We start from the raw sequence: 14,300 nt of genomic DNA on the forward strand, positions 1-14,300 counted from the left end.
ACCAAGTCAAGTTTTTGGTGGCATCCTCCAATTGCAGACACATGAAGAATTTCCCAGCAGAGCAAAGGGATCTGATCGCTGGAGAAGAGCTGGCAGAAGACAGAGCTGCAATTTTACTCGCCCCTTACTTTAAAAGGGATCACTGCTGGTGACAGAGCCAAAGAAAAGAGCAAGGCAGAATGCAACTACCTCATGCAAAGATTAATTAAAGACCTGCATACAAATGCAAGCTGGAAAGCTTAAAATAAGGGTAATGACCTCTGTGAGAAGTTTTTTGGGTAACATCTGCACTTCTGATCAAAAGAATACACGTTGTCCCTCAGTGAAATCCTACATGTGCAAAGCTGCCTTTATCAGCAAGCAAGCTATCAATACGTGAAATGTTTGAGCTCTACCAAGCTCCAAAGTGACACAGGAGCACTTCAACAAGCTACAAGTACCGCTAAATGAAAGCAGGCATGCAAATTGATGCCCTCCGGAGAAGCTAATGCAAGACCTCTCTGTACTCAAGTTTTTTTCAACATGTAATTCAAAGGGAGACCTTCAACACTGTAAAGATGAAGGGAAAGCAAGAAGGAGATGGACTTGAGATGCACACATCCAAAGACACCCTGGTTACTGGAAAGCAATGAGAAAAGCCACCTATGCTGGTGTGAGTACTACGGGCCAGCACACACATGTTCAAAATGAGCAATCACAAGACACGTCAATGCTCAGTTTGAACTCCTCCTTTGTCAGGTAAAGGGGGTGCTTTGATCAAGACTCACAGTTTGAATCAGAAGGGTGAGAACAGCAGCGAGCTCTCAGCAGAGGTACAGAAACAACTGACAGATGAATTTCTGACACAACTACTGGACTAAGCCAGATTTTTCAAGCCCAAGTAAAAACCTCCGTGTCCTGGGCCTGAATTAACACCAGACATAGCACTGAGTCCACTTGAATAAAGTTTTGCTGTGGTATCCATTTCCTTTTGACAATGAGAACATCTCTCACAGTGAAGAAAGCAAGTCTTTCCTTTAGGACAAGGAGCAATGGTCCCAAGCTGGAGCACAGGAGGTTCAAGCTTAAGATGAGGACAAACTTTGTGAGTGTGAGGGTTATGGAGCATGGCCCAGGCTGCCCAGAGAGGTTGTGGAGTCTCCTTGTCTGCAGACACCCAAAGCCCTGGCTGTGTTCCTGTGTGACTGCTCTGGTGATCCTGCTCTGGCAGGGGTTGCACTGGGGGAGCTTTCCAGGGCCCTTCAACTCCTCACATCCTGGGATTCTTTGTGAAAAGTGACCCAATTTTGTAAAATCAAGTAATACAATGAAAGTTAGTCCACACACTGCCAAAAACGTTCAAGTGGCTTGACATTTTCCATTAACCTTCCCCAAGTCAAACGGATGCACTTCACAAAGAAATAAAGACAGTACAAGTGTCACAGGTCAGTAACTCCACCTAACCCACCGCCCTAAATGATGTGCATTCAAACAGTAAGTAATTCAAAGCAATATCCTATTTCTCAACATAGCTGGAAGAGGCTTTTTAATCTTCCACTTTAGTGACACTGAAGAATTTGCCTCTCAAAGGCATCGCCATCTTGAGAGGCTTCTGTGTTATAACCCTGACTTCAGCTGAAGAGTGGTAATGGTTGGAACATGGAGATGTTCAGCTCTTTCTGAATGAATCCTGATTAAAGGGTGGGTTCACACACTTCACATCATGCTGGTTACCTAGGGAGAAGTTCTTGGGTTCAAAGGGTCAGTCCTTTGGACTTTTTGGTCAATAACCAAGGTGCCCCCTGTGAAAAGCCTCATCCCCCAGATACAATAGAGATGCAGGTCCCTTAACAGCTAGCATGTACAGGACTGCTTCAGCTGCAGCACAGGCAATTCAGAACAAAAAAAGGCAGCAGCACTGTTGGGGATGGGGGTGCTTTTTTTGTTCATCCTGATTCAAACACCCAGCAAAAGCTCTAAAAGTCACCTTAAAGAACCAGAAGAGTCTGCTATAAATGCTTGTAATGCTTCCACTCCAGCTGAGGCAACTGCCATCACAGACAACTATTTCCACAGAAAAATGGAGAATAGATTAGATTGTCACAAATAAAGGAATCATCACTTCAAAAGCTTAGAAGGAAAACTTCTAATGCCATCAGGATTTCTCCACCAGGAAGCTCAAGTGGCAGGATACAGAAATCTTCACATACCGGCTGTATGAGCACTGCATGTCCACAGAACTACAGAAAGACTGACTTGTTTCAGTTTTAAGGGATGTACATAAAATATCAGGCAAGCAAGCTGAAACAGGACACTGATTTAAGTCGCACAAAACCACAAACGTCCACTGCTATGAAAAGAAAATCTTCCAAGAGGATTCCTTCCTAACATTAATCAGGACGTGTCTGATATGGAACTGGAAGGAAAACTCAACTCACTGCAGTACTTAACATCCATGCTAGAAGATTAAATAAGGATAAGAGCTTGTTGCAAAGTTACAATTTCACATATGAATGCAAAGATAAGGTATTGTGGTCTGTCTTCTGCATACCAAAAAATACAAGAGGACCTGAAAGCAAAACCGTACGGTCTGTGCTGGGGACAAAAGGATCAGAAGTGCCTTGTTCCATCTCGCCTTAATAAAAGAATACGAGGAGAGGAGCTGGAGAAAGACTTGCTGCAGCCCTGAGCAGGGAATGAGAGATCAGCAGGGATTTCGGAACTGTCACCGCCAAAAGGCTGACCTTTTCTCTTGTCCTTCAAGCCAGAAAGGTGAATTTGTCTGCTCCTGCTCCACAGCTCAGATACAGCCAGGGACCTCTCTCACTCCCGCAACTCTAACAGCGGAGGGTTGAGCCAAGCTACTCTGAGCTCCTGGGAAGGTAAGGCCAGATAGCTTAAAATAAAGCACGCCAACAACATTGGACAGAGAGCAATGATCCAAGAGGAGACAAGAAAGGATAAATAACTGATCTGAGCCCAAGCTCACTGATGTAAAAGCTGCACTGCATCTTGAGCCCTTGGGTTTTGAAAGCTACTGCCTAGAACAGGAGAGCGCACCAATACCCATGTATTTCAATACTGCAGCTGACAGAAAAGGCATTCTTGGCCAATGTCTTGGCAAATTCAACTACAGAACTGTCACGGGGGACTCCCTAAATACACCCCAAACAATTCAGTAAATACAGATCTAGATTGTATGCTGACGTATAGTATCGCATAAATACACGCACCAGAATATCCCACTGACTGGACAGATTCACCTCTTGGCCACAAGACTCTGTTCAGGAGCAGACATGGGCAGGGGAAAGCCAGCCCCAGCCAGGGTCAGTGCTAGAACAGGACACGGTGCAGCTCCTGCTACATCTACTGCAAGGGTTGGTGAGTTCGGGACCAACAGAGACGATTCTGAGCGTTATTTCAGAGGACTCTTTGTAAGCTGACTGCCTGCTCTACTCACTGGAATAGCCTTTTATCCAAGCGGAGGTGCAACTTGGAAAGCAAAGTTTTCAAGAAGGGAAGGCTTCCAAAAATATTAAAGTTAATATTAAGAGAAGAGGTATTTGCTATAAATGGCAGATTTTCAAATGAGGACCATCTCCTTACAAAAGTCTCAAACCTGCAAAGAGGAATGTCCTCCTTTGGAAAAAAGTTTGGAAAACACTGTAGTAGTAGTCTGTCTTTCTGATAAAAGGTCAAGTCCGTTCTATACCAATACCAACAGAAACCTACTTTAAATACATAGATGTATTTGATGGAGTACAGCATGTGCAGCTCTGTAACAGAACCATGCAGCTAACAAAACAGCACAGAAGAGCAAACTGTTTCCAAAAGAGGTCAATATGTTTATGGCAGATGTGTCACTGTGGCCGTGATGGCCTAAGGACATAAGCAAATCAGCATTTCCAGAGAGATCAAATCTTAATGGACCACAATATTTTAGTTAGGGGAAAAAATCAACAACAATAACAAAATCACAAACAAAACAACCAAAACATCAGAAGAGCCTTTGGGCAGAAATTAAAACCATCAAAGGCAAGTATTAGCTGAAGAAAACAGCTCTAAATTAAACTCTATTTTAATCTGTTTCACATCTGAAAGGAAAGGTTGGTGGCACCTGTATGAGGAATAAAAATTATGTTGGCAGATGGAAGAACAGGAGAGAAATATCAGAGCTGCACCTCCTCTAAGAAGCAAATAGTCCACCTGCGGAAAGCAGATGTGTTAGCACATGGATAGGAGAGCAACGTGGAGGAGGAAGGAAAGTGAAATACATCTGCAAAGTCAACACCTCAATTACTAAGTCCGTGACTTTTAATATCCAATCATGTTGTAAATTTAACTGCCTAGATTAGGCTTGCCAAGGTGGTTGCACTTCTCCTCAAGGATATTAGGCATTAAATAGCATTATCCTTTCAGGTAATTTTTTTAATAGATAACTTTATTCCTTTCTGTTGCCACAGTATCAATTATGAAGTCAGGATTTGATTGTGTATCCAAACATAGAGACTTTGTCAAGTCACCTAAAAAACTGTAGAAAAATGACTGAATTGAGGATGAGAGGAGTGCAGTAGATGTCATTTACCTTGGCTTTAGCAAGGTTTTCAACAGTCTCCCACAACTGACCCAAGCTCAGAAGTTGTGATCTGGATGGGCAGATCACTGGTCGAACTGGGGGGCTCGGAGCACAGCGGTTAATGGACCACCCTGCAGGTGAGGCTGGTGATGAGGGAGTACAACACAAATCTAACTGGAACATGTCCAGTTTCCCCGGAGGCAATGAGAGAACGTTCCTGTTGAGTGTGCAGATGACACCAAACTGTCAGGGAGGCTGCTTGCTGACAGCGAGGGTAGGACTCCTGCTGAGAGTCTGGAAGACTGGGCTAACAGTACACTCAAATTCAATGTGGACAAGTGCAAAGACCTGCCCCAGCAGGAATAAACTCCTACAGCAACACAGGCTGGAGCCCAGCCAGATAGGGAACAGCTCTGTGGAGAGAGACCTCAGGGTCCTGGCAGACCGCAAACCAGACCTGAGACAGCCACGTGCCTGAGCAGCAAAGGCCATCAGCACCCCAGACTGAACCACCAGGAATACAGCAGTACGCCACAGAAAGGGATTAGAACCTTTTACTGCACGCCTCTTAGCCCACATCTGGAATACCATGTCCAGTTTCAGTCCTCTCAGTGCAAAGGAGGTACTGATAAACTAGAACAAGTTCAGCAGAGGGCTACCAACAGAGCTGGGAGGGCTAGGAACACTCATCCTGTGAGGCTTTTTGCAGCACAGAAGCGGGAGAACAACTGACAGCAGTCATGAACTGAAGCAAGACTGGTTCTGGTTGTCTATAAGGGAGAAACTGTTCACGAAATAAAATGAAAGAGGTTGCTGAGGGGCTGTGCAGTATCCAGCCTTGTTGGTTTTCAAGATCAGACTGGAAAAGCCCCAAGCACCATGTTCTGAGCCCAAAGCTGATGCTGCTCTGAGCAGGAGGCTGCCGTGAGAGCTGCTGAGGTCCCTCCCAGCCTGATTACACAACTGACCATCACTGTTTCTCTTCTCTGGACCTCTTCCACTCCCTATCCACCCTCCTTGAGATTTTGGGGTGGAGATTGACAGGAGAATAGAAACCTGAATTGTGCATAATATTCAAATTTTTTGCAAACCACTGTTTTATAAAGGTCACTGTTTTATTCTTCATTCTCTTCTTCAGAGTTTTAAGATTAGCTTTGATTTTTTTTGACCCCCCATTGAGCATTAAGATGATAACTCCATTGAAGTATCTCAGATAAGCCTACGGTCTTGCTCCTTAGCAGCAAGGGTCAGCTCGTAGCCCACCATTTCACACATGAAGCAATGGTGCTTACTCTGTATGTTCATCACTTTACACTTGTGTACGTTTAATGAGCCTGGGGTTGTTCTTGGCATAACGAGCAGTTGGCTCCTGTAGAAACTTGATAGCAGGACCAGTAGAGTGCTTCAGCAAATATTCCCATGGGAGCTACGAATAAGCTCCAACAGAGGGATAAGAAACATCTTTTGTAATATTCAGGTGTCCTTTCCAGTGAATATGTGGTAGGTACAAAATACTAGTCTTGTTTTAACTTAAATTCCTAAACTCTGACACTCTTCTGGATTAGCAAAGAGACTGCACCATCCTCCTTTTTATTAGATCTTCAAAAACTCACAGATATTCTTAAGATAATTTCTGATTTTGCCACTCGTTTACGAGTTATATGAACAGATGATCTGTTCTCTTTCCATCCTTCTTTAAGGCTTCCTGTAAAGAAACTCCATGTTTGTGAGAAAAATCTGTCCATCCACTGAAGAATATATGCCATCACAGCAAACACTGCTCAAAAGCTTACAAAAGGGAAGACAACGTGCTCAGAAAGCCCAGGATTTAAAATTATGGATCCCAAAACAAGCCCAGAAACTGTGATGCAAACTGAAAACCAATGGTGAGGAGGAGTTTGCTGCAGCTTGGCCAGCGTGCCTGAGAGGAACACATAGTTCTGTCTATCCTGACAGACTCCTTCACTAGCCCATGCTTAAGGAGTTTGACTTAGGTTGAAAGGTCTCAGGGTAAAAAAACAGTAAACCTCAATCTACTGGTGCTATACGTATAGCACATTCTTACGGGGGGTGTTGTATGGAGACGAAGACTAAGAGAAGAACCATTAATAAAACACACAGAGAACTGCTCACCAAAAGTCTTCTTCCACAGTGTCTACTTCAAGTGACAGAATCAAGAGAACTACATCTGATGACTTCTTTAAAGTAAAACGAGAGACAACACGATACACAGAGCTTTTTCTGTACTTTCCAATAAATTGGCTATTTTAGAAAATAAATGAAAATAAAAGAGAAAGCCTCCTTAAATACCATGTGTAATAGAGAACTGTTTCTGTATGTTCCCATTCATGGGCCAGCAACAGGCCAAGACTGTTTCTTACAGAGCAGACAGCAACATCACCTGCTGCACTACGCTAGAGAACAGGCTGAAGCTCTGAACATAGGACACAGCGTGGGTCAGTTACATGAATTTTTAAAATGTGTTAATAGCTCTTCTGAGGCATTTAGTTAATGCCATGCTGCAACTCTTCCGGTCGCATTAAGAGATTACCAGTTACTAAAAGGATGGCTCGAATGTCATTTGCCACTTAAAATCCGTTACAACTTTCAAAACAGAAAGTGGTTGTGCTTACTGAGATTATTCTCATGTCTGGAAGAATGTTTCAATATGACAGTAATAACAAAATGGTCATGTTAATGTAAGCAACTCGCAAAAGAAAAAATAACAGCTATACGAGGTCATTTTTATGTCCCTTTTTAAACACTCCGAGCATTGTTTGTACACCAATCTGATAAATATTTCATGTTACAAGTCTTCATAAAGTTTGACACAGGGTTCATTAAAAGCCTATTTATGTGACCACAAGATGATGAGATGAAAAACAGTTTGCAGTCGATTTTAAATAGATGCGTAACAAAACAAAACTAAATTACACATACTGGAGGCCTGCCAGGTCGGCCCCTTTTTCTTTTTCCTTTGACTTCTGCTTCTTCAAGCTCACTGCCAGCATCTGAATGTGCAGTAGTTTCATTTGTAGAATCCCTAGGGGGGAAAAAACACTAGATAAATTAAAATGATTTGAAATCAACAAGTAATCTATAACTGACTGATTAAATATTTAGTCCTAAGCCAGAAAAAAAAAACCAGCATTAAAAGGCTTGCCACATTTATTCTGCAAACTAAGCATTGCTAGCCCTGGCAAAAAGCCTTACCTTTTTATTGACTGGAGTGTCATTTTATAGACTGGAAGTTATTTAAATTAACAGCTACTTTTGAAACCATGTTACACCTCACAAACTGGCTACATTAAACAGCACACTCAGAATATCCATCCCACAATGTATTCCTTGGTATCAGTTTTCTTTTAGAAAGAAAACAAAGTGGAGTCCAACCTGGCTATCACATTATTAGCACATTTACACAAGTTCACGTTTTCAGTCACAGTCAAAGACTGGTATTGTGCAGCTGCTAATCAAGAGAGTGTTAACACTGACCATCAGGCATAAACCAAAACATACATTTGTTTTGAAGACATTTATGATTCCTGCAGTTACAAAAATGTTTCACTTGTACCATGAAAAAACATTGACATTGCACAACGATAATTAGGAGAGAAGCCCACAATATCATTTTTCAATCACTGCTGTTTCAAGGGTTATAATCACACTAAGTAGGGAAAAAACATGACCCCAGTTTCCTGCCCCTCTGCCCCCAACCAGGTGCACAGGTACGCCTCTGCCTCCAAAACAGACCCGGCTGCTTGAGGGAACCTGGCTGGCACTTGACCTTCTGCAGCACCAGATCTCGTCCCAGGAAAGCCCACGAGCACAACCACAGCTGTCACTGATGGCCTTTACGTTTAGTTTGCGAGACCGCCAGTGCACGAGATCTCTGTGGATCAAAGAGTACCTGTAATGATGTCTTGGATTGCTCAGAGATGGGTCGAGTCTACCTCTAACCAGAGACTGCTTTAAATCCAATGTCATCTGAGCTAAACTGCTGGAAAACTTGGGCAAGGGGAAAGCAAAGATCAGACCTATTCCTCTATTTTATACAGCCTCAAACATGAAGGGCAGCATTAGTGAGCTGGTTGACAGCAACTGAGGAGCTTCAGCAAGCCAAGATCCGGACAGATCTTCCACACTGTCTGGGGTTTTACTTTTTTGGTTTTTTTACAAATAATGAATTCTTGACAAATGTGCTGTATCACCAAGAAAGCTACTTAGTAATGCAGAAAGATACAGCCATCCTTGTATCAGAATAGAGACTGTTCTGACACTTCCCTTCACTGAAGACACTGCATTTGTACTGTTCAGGCCTGCTCTCACTCAATAATTCTGCAGAACTGTGATGGATTTCTAATATTAAGACATTCTTTTCCAATCTTTTCCAATTTACGAGCACAAAACCAGCAAGGGGTGCACAGAATCCATTCCAAAATCTAGAATGCAGTAGAATACATATGAATGTCCTTTTCTGAAAGCAACTTCAATGGATCATCTCCACATACTCGGAAAACCAGGCACCCTAGATTAAAAAACAGCATCTGAGTACATCTTTGTTCACAAATTATACGCTTGTAAACCAGCAACTCTTCAAAATACTGAAAATGCAGCTTTGTTTTGATAAAATCATGAGAAGTACTTTTTCCTGCTTCATGAAATACGGAATTCAAGAAACTCAGTATCAAGCTATGAATTTGAAAAACAAAACCAAACCACAAACCTGTGAAAAGCCTAACACCAAATTAAAGAAAGGCCCCACACAGTCCAAGATGATCTGGTAAACTGGTCATAATGACAACTTTTTAAAAAATAACTTCTGAGTACAGAAGGAACCCCATCAAAGTATCTGCTGCTTTCCATTGTGTGGAGAAATTAAAGCTGTTCCCTCTTGCTCTCTGTAGAAAAAACAGCTTCTCTCTGGTCCACACAGAGTTACTGGAAACATTTTAGGCATGGTGTGGTCTAAGCAACACTTCAATTCCTGAGGAAATGCTGTAGCTTTGCTAGCATACAAAACCGCATCCTTAATACCATCAGGATAAAGAGTTTTCTCTATTACAAGCAGACTCATCAGTCTTCCCAGGCAAATGGCTCAAATGCTTCCCTTCAAACTGCATTAGTTTTACGTTTAGTTGTATGTATGTAAATGTTATATACACAATTTATAGACATATAACACATATGCTGTATGTTTAATTACATAAATAAACTGTACTACTATTTGGCATGCATCTAGTCCACAGAGAGCTTGACTTTGCTACACCCCTGTCTGGCTCTAGCAAGACCTACCGAGATTTGGGTATTTAGTTCTGAAGTCCTCAGTTGCTTCAGAACACTGCATACGGAGGGAACTCTTAAATTCCCAACCACCTCTTTGTCCTGAACCAGACTGTTGTCCTAAACCTGGTAATTGCACTTCTCTAATATTTTTCTGGTGCAACTTCTCTGGTTTGCTGGAGAGAAAGGCTCAATAAATCAGTACCAAGGGTGAAGTTCATTTAATCTACATTTTAGACACATACAATACAGAAAATAGAAAGTCTTTAGGTGCAACATACCTCGTGCTAAGGTCAGTGTCCAAAATCGGTCAGTTTATAAATTTACATTTATGTCCCTTGACAGTGAAGTGGTACAGACAAGCACCTCAAATATAATTGTTTAAAATTAAACAAGATGAATCTCACCCTAACAATGTGTGAGGCAGAGCGCGGATTTCTTCCGCAAAGAATATAAGTATGTAAACAATATGGGGAAAACATCAGAAAGTAAGTTCCCTTCAATCCTCACGTTATCTGGAGTAGGGAGACAGGATCAAGGACAACCCGCAGTCCTTGGCTGATTTAACATTAAAATAAACACCATTTCAAGCAGCAGCGCATTCGGTCTGAATCACACAACTCAGGCACAGAAAGGCCCCGAGTCCTTCGGTTTGGGAGGCAGCACTTCTTGTTTCTGTCAAGGCCTCACAGCTGCTCTGCGTCCACACACACTTCCCTTTTCTTCCCCTCACTGAGCTCCGAGGAGGAGCACAGCATCTCTTCACTGCCTGCAGTTGTCAGGTCCTCAGCACTCACTGAGATGAGCATCTGGCCAGCATCCATCTCCCTCATCCCCTACACATCTTGCACAACTGCCAGGACACCATTTATCTGGTGGCTGCCATCCACATCTTAACAGACCAGAATCTTCCTATCCCAATTTTATGTGCGTGTGAATTGTCACCTGAGGGGAACACTTCGGCTTAGCCACTATTTATCTTTCCTGGAGCTGCTAGAAGGGAAATGAATCCATGCCTAAGGAGATCCGCCTCAGCTAAGCAGAGAGGTGGCAGTGCCCAAGGCTAAACCTGTTCCTCTCTAGGACACTCTTGACATGACAAAGCCACAAGAGAACCTGGCAGTGTAGGAGACCTGCAAGACTGAGGTGGGCAGAGCAAAGCAGACAAGTAATAGCCCTTCTATGGGACCAAATTCACTCTGCTTTTCTTTCGGGTTTCTGTGATAACCCTAAAAAAGCCAGCAGTGACTCCAGGTTCCATCCTACAAACTCCAGACGTTATTCTGAAGTTACAATAATTAGCCATTGAAACTAAGTATGTGGTAATGAAGAATTAACAGATTCCTGGGCAGCCCTTTACCATGTCATGCTTCTGAAGAATGCACTTCCATAGACACAGCCAACATCACATCTCTGCAAAATAAATCAAAACAAACTTACCTTCCTTCAATATTATATAAAGCCCTATACAGCTTGTATCACCTCCCCCTTAAAAACACACTACACCAAAACTCCGTGTTCATGCATCAGTTTTTGTAAACAGAAACACTTCTATGAGCTTTTCCCTGTCTTGTCGAGGTGGCTCAAGGTTCTGGCAGAGAGAAATTCAGTAATTGCTACCACCAGACACAGCCCTGTGAAGAAAAGCATTCATGAAGAAAAATGGCTAAATGCACAGGCTCATGAATCATGGATGAATCAGCTCTCATGGTTGATCTTCAAAATCTAAAGAGGAACATGCCTCACAGCAAATATGAGTCATCCCACGGAAAGAGGACTCGGAACAGTCACCCAGGTCAAACACACCAGAGGGGTTGTTTTTCCATACATCTGAAACACCAGTAAGTGAAATCCTGTCCTCGCTGCATTCTGAAGCCGTTCTGAACCCAGAAACATGGAAGATTTTTTCCTTCGTATTCCTCTCAAGAGAGAATAATTTGGGAGGGAATATTTGATATGGTCCAAAGCCAAGTAATATTAATATATCAAATTGACTTTAGGACCCTTTGTTTCAAGGAGACAGCCAAAAAGATTAGAAAACATTATGAAAAAGTAGAAAAAAGGCGTAGGAGTGGTAGATTGTAATAATCCCTCAAAGCTGCTTAGTTAAGAGCTTGGAAGAAAAACTTGGCTTCCTCTATGTGGAACCGGATTGCAGCTTCCCAAATATAAACGTGTGAATCTAACACCGCTAAACCAAAGATGGCTTCAGGTTTTCTCACCCTTAGCCAGACTCCTTCCCAATTCCAGTCTAGTTGGGACACACCAAGTTAGCAGTTATCGCTTGCTTTGATACCTTGTCCGCCCCTTGACTTCTTGTTCTGAGTGCTCAGGAGAGTCTCTAAACCTTCACTTGGAAATCCTGCTGATGTTTTGTAAAAAGAAAGATCTCATCTTGTCTATGGGCAACCAGAACTATATAAATTACTGACAATGACATCTCACCAACACTAAATGGCATTAAATGATTCCCAGTTCTACCGGAAGAAAATAATATACACGTCTCCTTTCAGTTTTTAGTACTGCACAATCATCTTCTGATTAAAGAATAAGTTGGTATTCTTAATGTCCCTCAGGTTTTTTAGCTGATGTGCAGAGTCACCGAATCTATTAATACGTACCCTTTAGCCCTAAACTCAGTATTTCACTCACTTAAGGCCACCTAGCTTCCTGAACTGGGAACCTGAACTGGAATCTCTCTTTTCCACCCTTGCTGTGACAGAATCTCCCAGTTGTTTGTCCCTGGCACGTTCCACAAGCACACTCTTTATTCTTCAATGTGGCACATCCAGAACACTAAGAGGTGAATGTTTTTTTTCCACGACTACCCTCAAATCTAACCAGAACCCCTCAGGGCTGACTCTCTCCCCTCAGGGTCATCCTCTCCGCCATGTACTCACCCACAGCAGAAATTAACTCTTTTGAAAGAAATTTTTTAAAACATAAGGAAAATTACAACGCAGAGCCTGTTATTAAGGTCAGACAAATCACTTCACAATTGTCCAAGCATTCAGTTTTTTTAAACAAATGCATCTGAAAGCTTAGCTTTGGAACACCACCGAACCATGATAAACTGAGGCTCTTTTACACCCTGCGATAACTCCTATTTTCATATATTCATTCCAAGCAAAAAAACCCTTCAAATTAGGTAATTACCGGAGGTACTTGGTCGTGTGGCGAGGCCCTGGCTGAGGGGCAGGCTCTGTGGGGAGAGGCGGGAGCTGCCTGTGCCAGGCCCACCCGGTTCTGGCCAGTTCCAGCCAGTCCCAGGGCGGGAAAAGCCGTGAGGGCGGGAAAAGCCGTGAGGGCGGGAAAAGGGGCTGTGAGCACAGGAGTTGGGAATGAAAGGGTGAAGTTTATTTTTTGCCTTTGTTTCTCAGTCATCCAAATCTTTTTTAACCGGCAATAAATCCATTTTCCCCAAGTCGAGTCCGTTCTGCCTGTGAGGGCAATTAGCAAGTGATTTCTCTCTCTCACCCCATGAGCTTTTCATCTTGATTTCCCCCTGTCCTGTTGAGGAGGAGAGTGAGAGAACGGCGGAGTGGGTGTCCGACAGCCAGCCACGGTCAGCCCGTGGCTGAAAGGACACGTGGGGGTTAACCCATCACGTCAAATAAACCTCCATTTTGTTCCTGCTTTCACAATTCCTTTTACTTGATTTACGCCCTAGCTCCCCTCATTACAGACATCCAGCCTGTTCTTTCAAGTAGTTCACATTATCCAGGTACAGAGGTGTTCCCATTTGGATAAGCCACTCCTATTTCCCAGCAGGATCAAAACCCGCTCCAGCCAAAGGCTTTTGCACAGTAAATACAGGTCACTCTTTCTCAGAGTATGCAACTGGAACACACAAATATGGCCAATTTTGACTAAAGCCATACACATTTCTGAAATCTCAGCATTCAGAAGCATAAGAGTAGCCAAGACCTTGTTTCGGTTTTCATGGCAAAGTTAAATCTCCATACCTATAAAGAAGTATTTAGATTAAGTGGTTTGGGGTTTTTTTGTTGTGGGTTTTTTTGCTGGTGGTTGTTTTTACAGTTTTCAGCATATGACAACACAGGAGCCCTAGAACAGCCACAGGAACCTGCACTGCTCTCAAGGTTGGGCTTTATCCTCACAACCGCCTCTCTGCTTACTTCTACCTTTTAAAACTGATATTTTCTAATACATAGAGAAACATACTCACTGTAGTACTGGCAAATCTGAAGTAATCATTTTTGCAGCACTCTTGAAAGTAAGAGCTACATAGAACTTCTTCTCAAAGTTATTAGGAGACAACTACTTGGAAAGCTCTTTCATGAAAAGAATGGCAAAGTCCAACCTGTAAAAGAGAGGAAAACGTTGTTAGATGCGATTCCAAACCAGAGATACACTGAATAAAAAGCACCGAAACCAAAAATGATCAGTTTTGAAGTAGCATCACTATTAAACCACATGAAATTTAGAGCGGATGCCCCCA

At 42.7% G+C, this 14,300-nt stretch overlaps 1 protein-coding gene across 2 annotated transcripts in view; it reads right to left on the bottom strand.

The window, feature by feature from the left end:
• The window catches only part of STAG1 (stromal antigen 1), a 118,446-nt gene extending 104,381 nt beyond the window's left edge, over window positions 1–14,065 (bottom strand). Inside the window, exons 1-2 of one of the 2 annotated variants that reach the window (XM_010193915.1) lie at window positions 14,028–14,065; window positions 7,496–7,598 (exon numbers count right to left, since the gene is read on the bottom strand). In XM_010193915.1, the coding sequence (XP_010192217.1) occupies window positions 7,496–7,598; window positions 14,028–14,056 (132 nt within the window). In that variant the 5' untranslated portion in view covers window positions 14,057–14,065. The remainder of the gene's footprint in view (window positions 1–7,495; window positions 7,599–14,027) is intronic. The other variant, XM_010193914.1, reaches the window with a different exon arrangement.
• Between the last annotated feature and the right edge of the window lie 235 nt (window positions 14,066–14,300).

The sequence above is a fragment of the Mesitornis unicolor genome, unplaced genomic scaffold (assembly GCF_000695765.1).
Source record: "Mesitornis unicolor isolate BGI_N332 unplaced genomic scaffold, ASM69576v1 scaffold13851, whole genome shotgun sequence".
NCBI lineage: Eukaryota > Metazoa > Chordata > Aves > Mesitornithiformes > Mesitornithidae > Mesitornis > Mesitornis unicolor.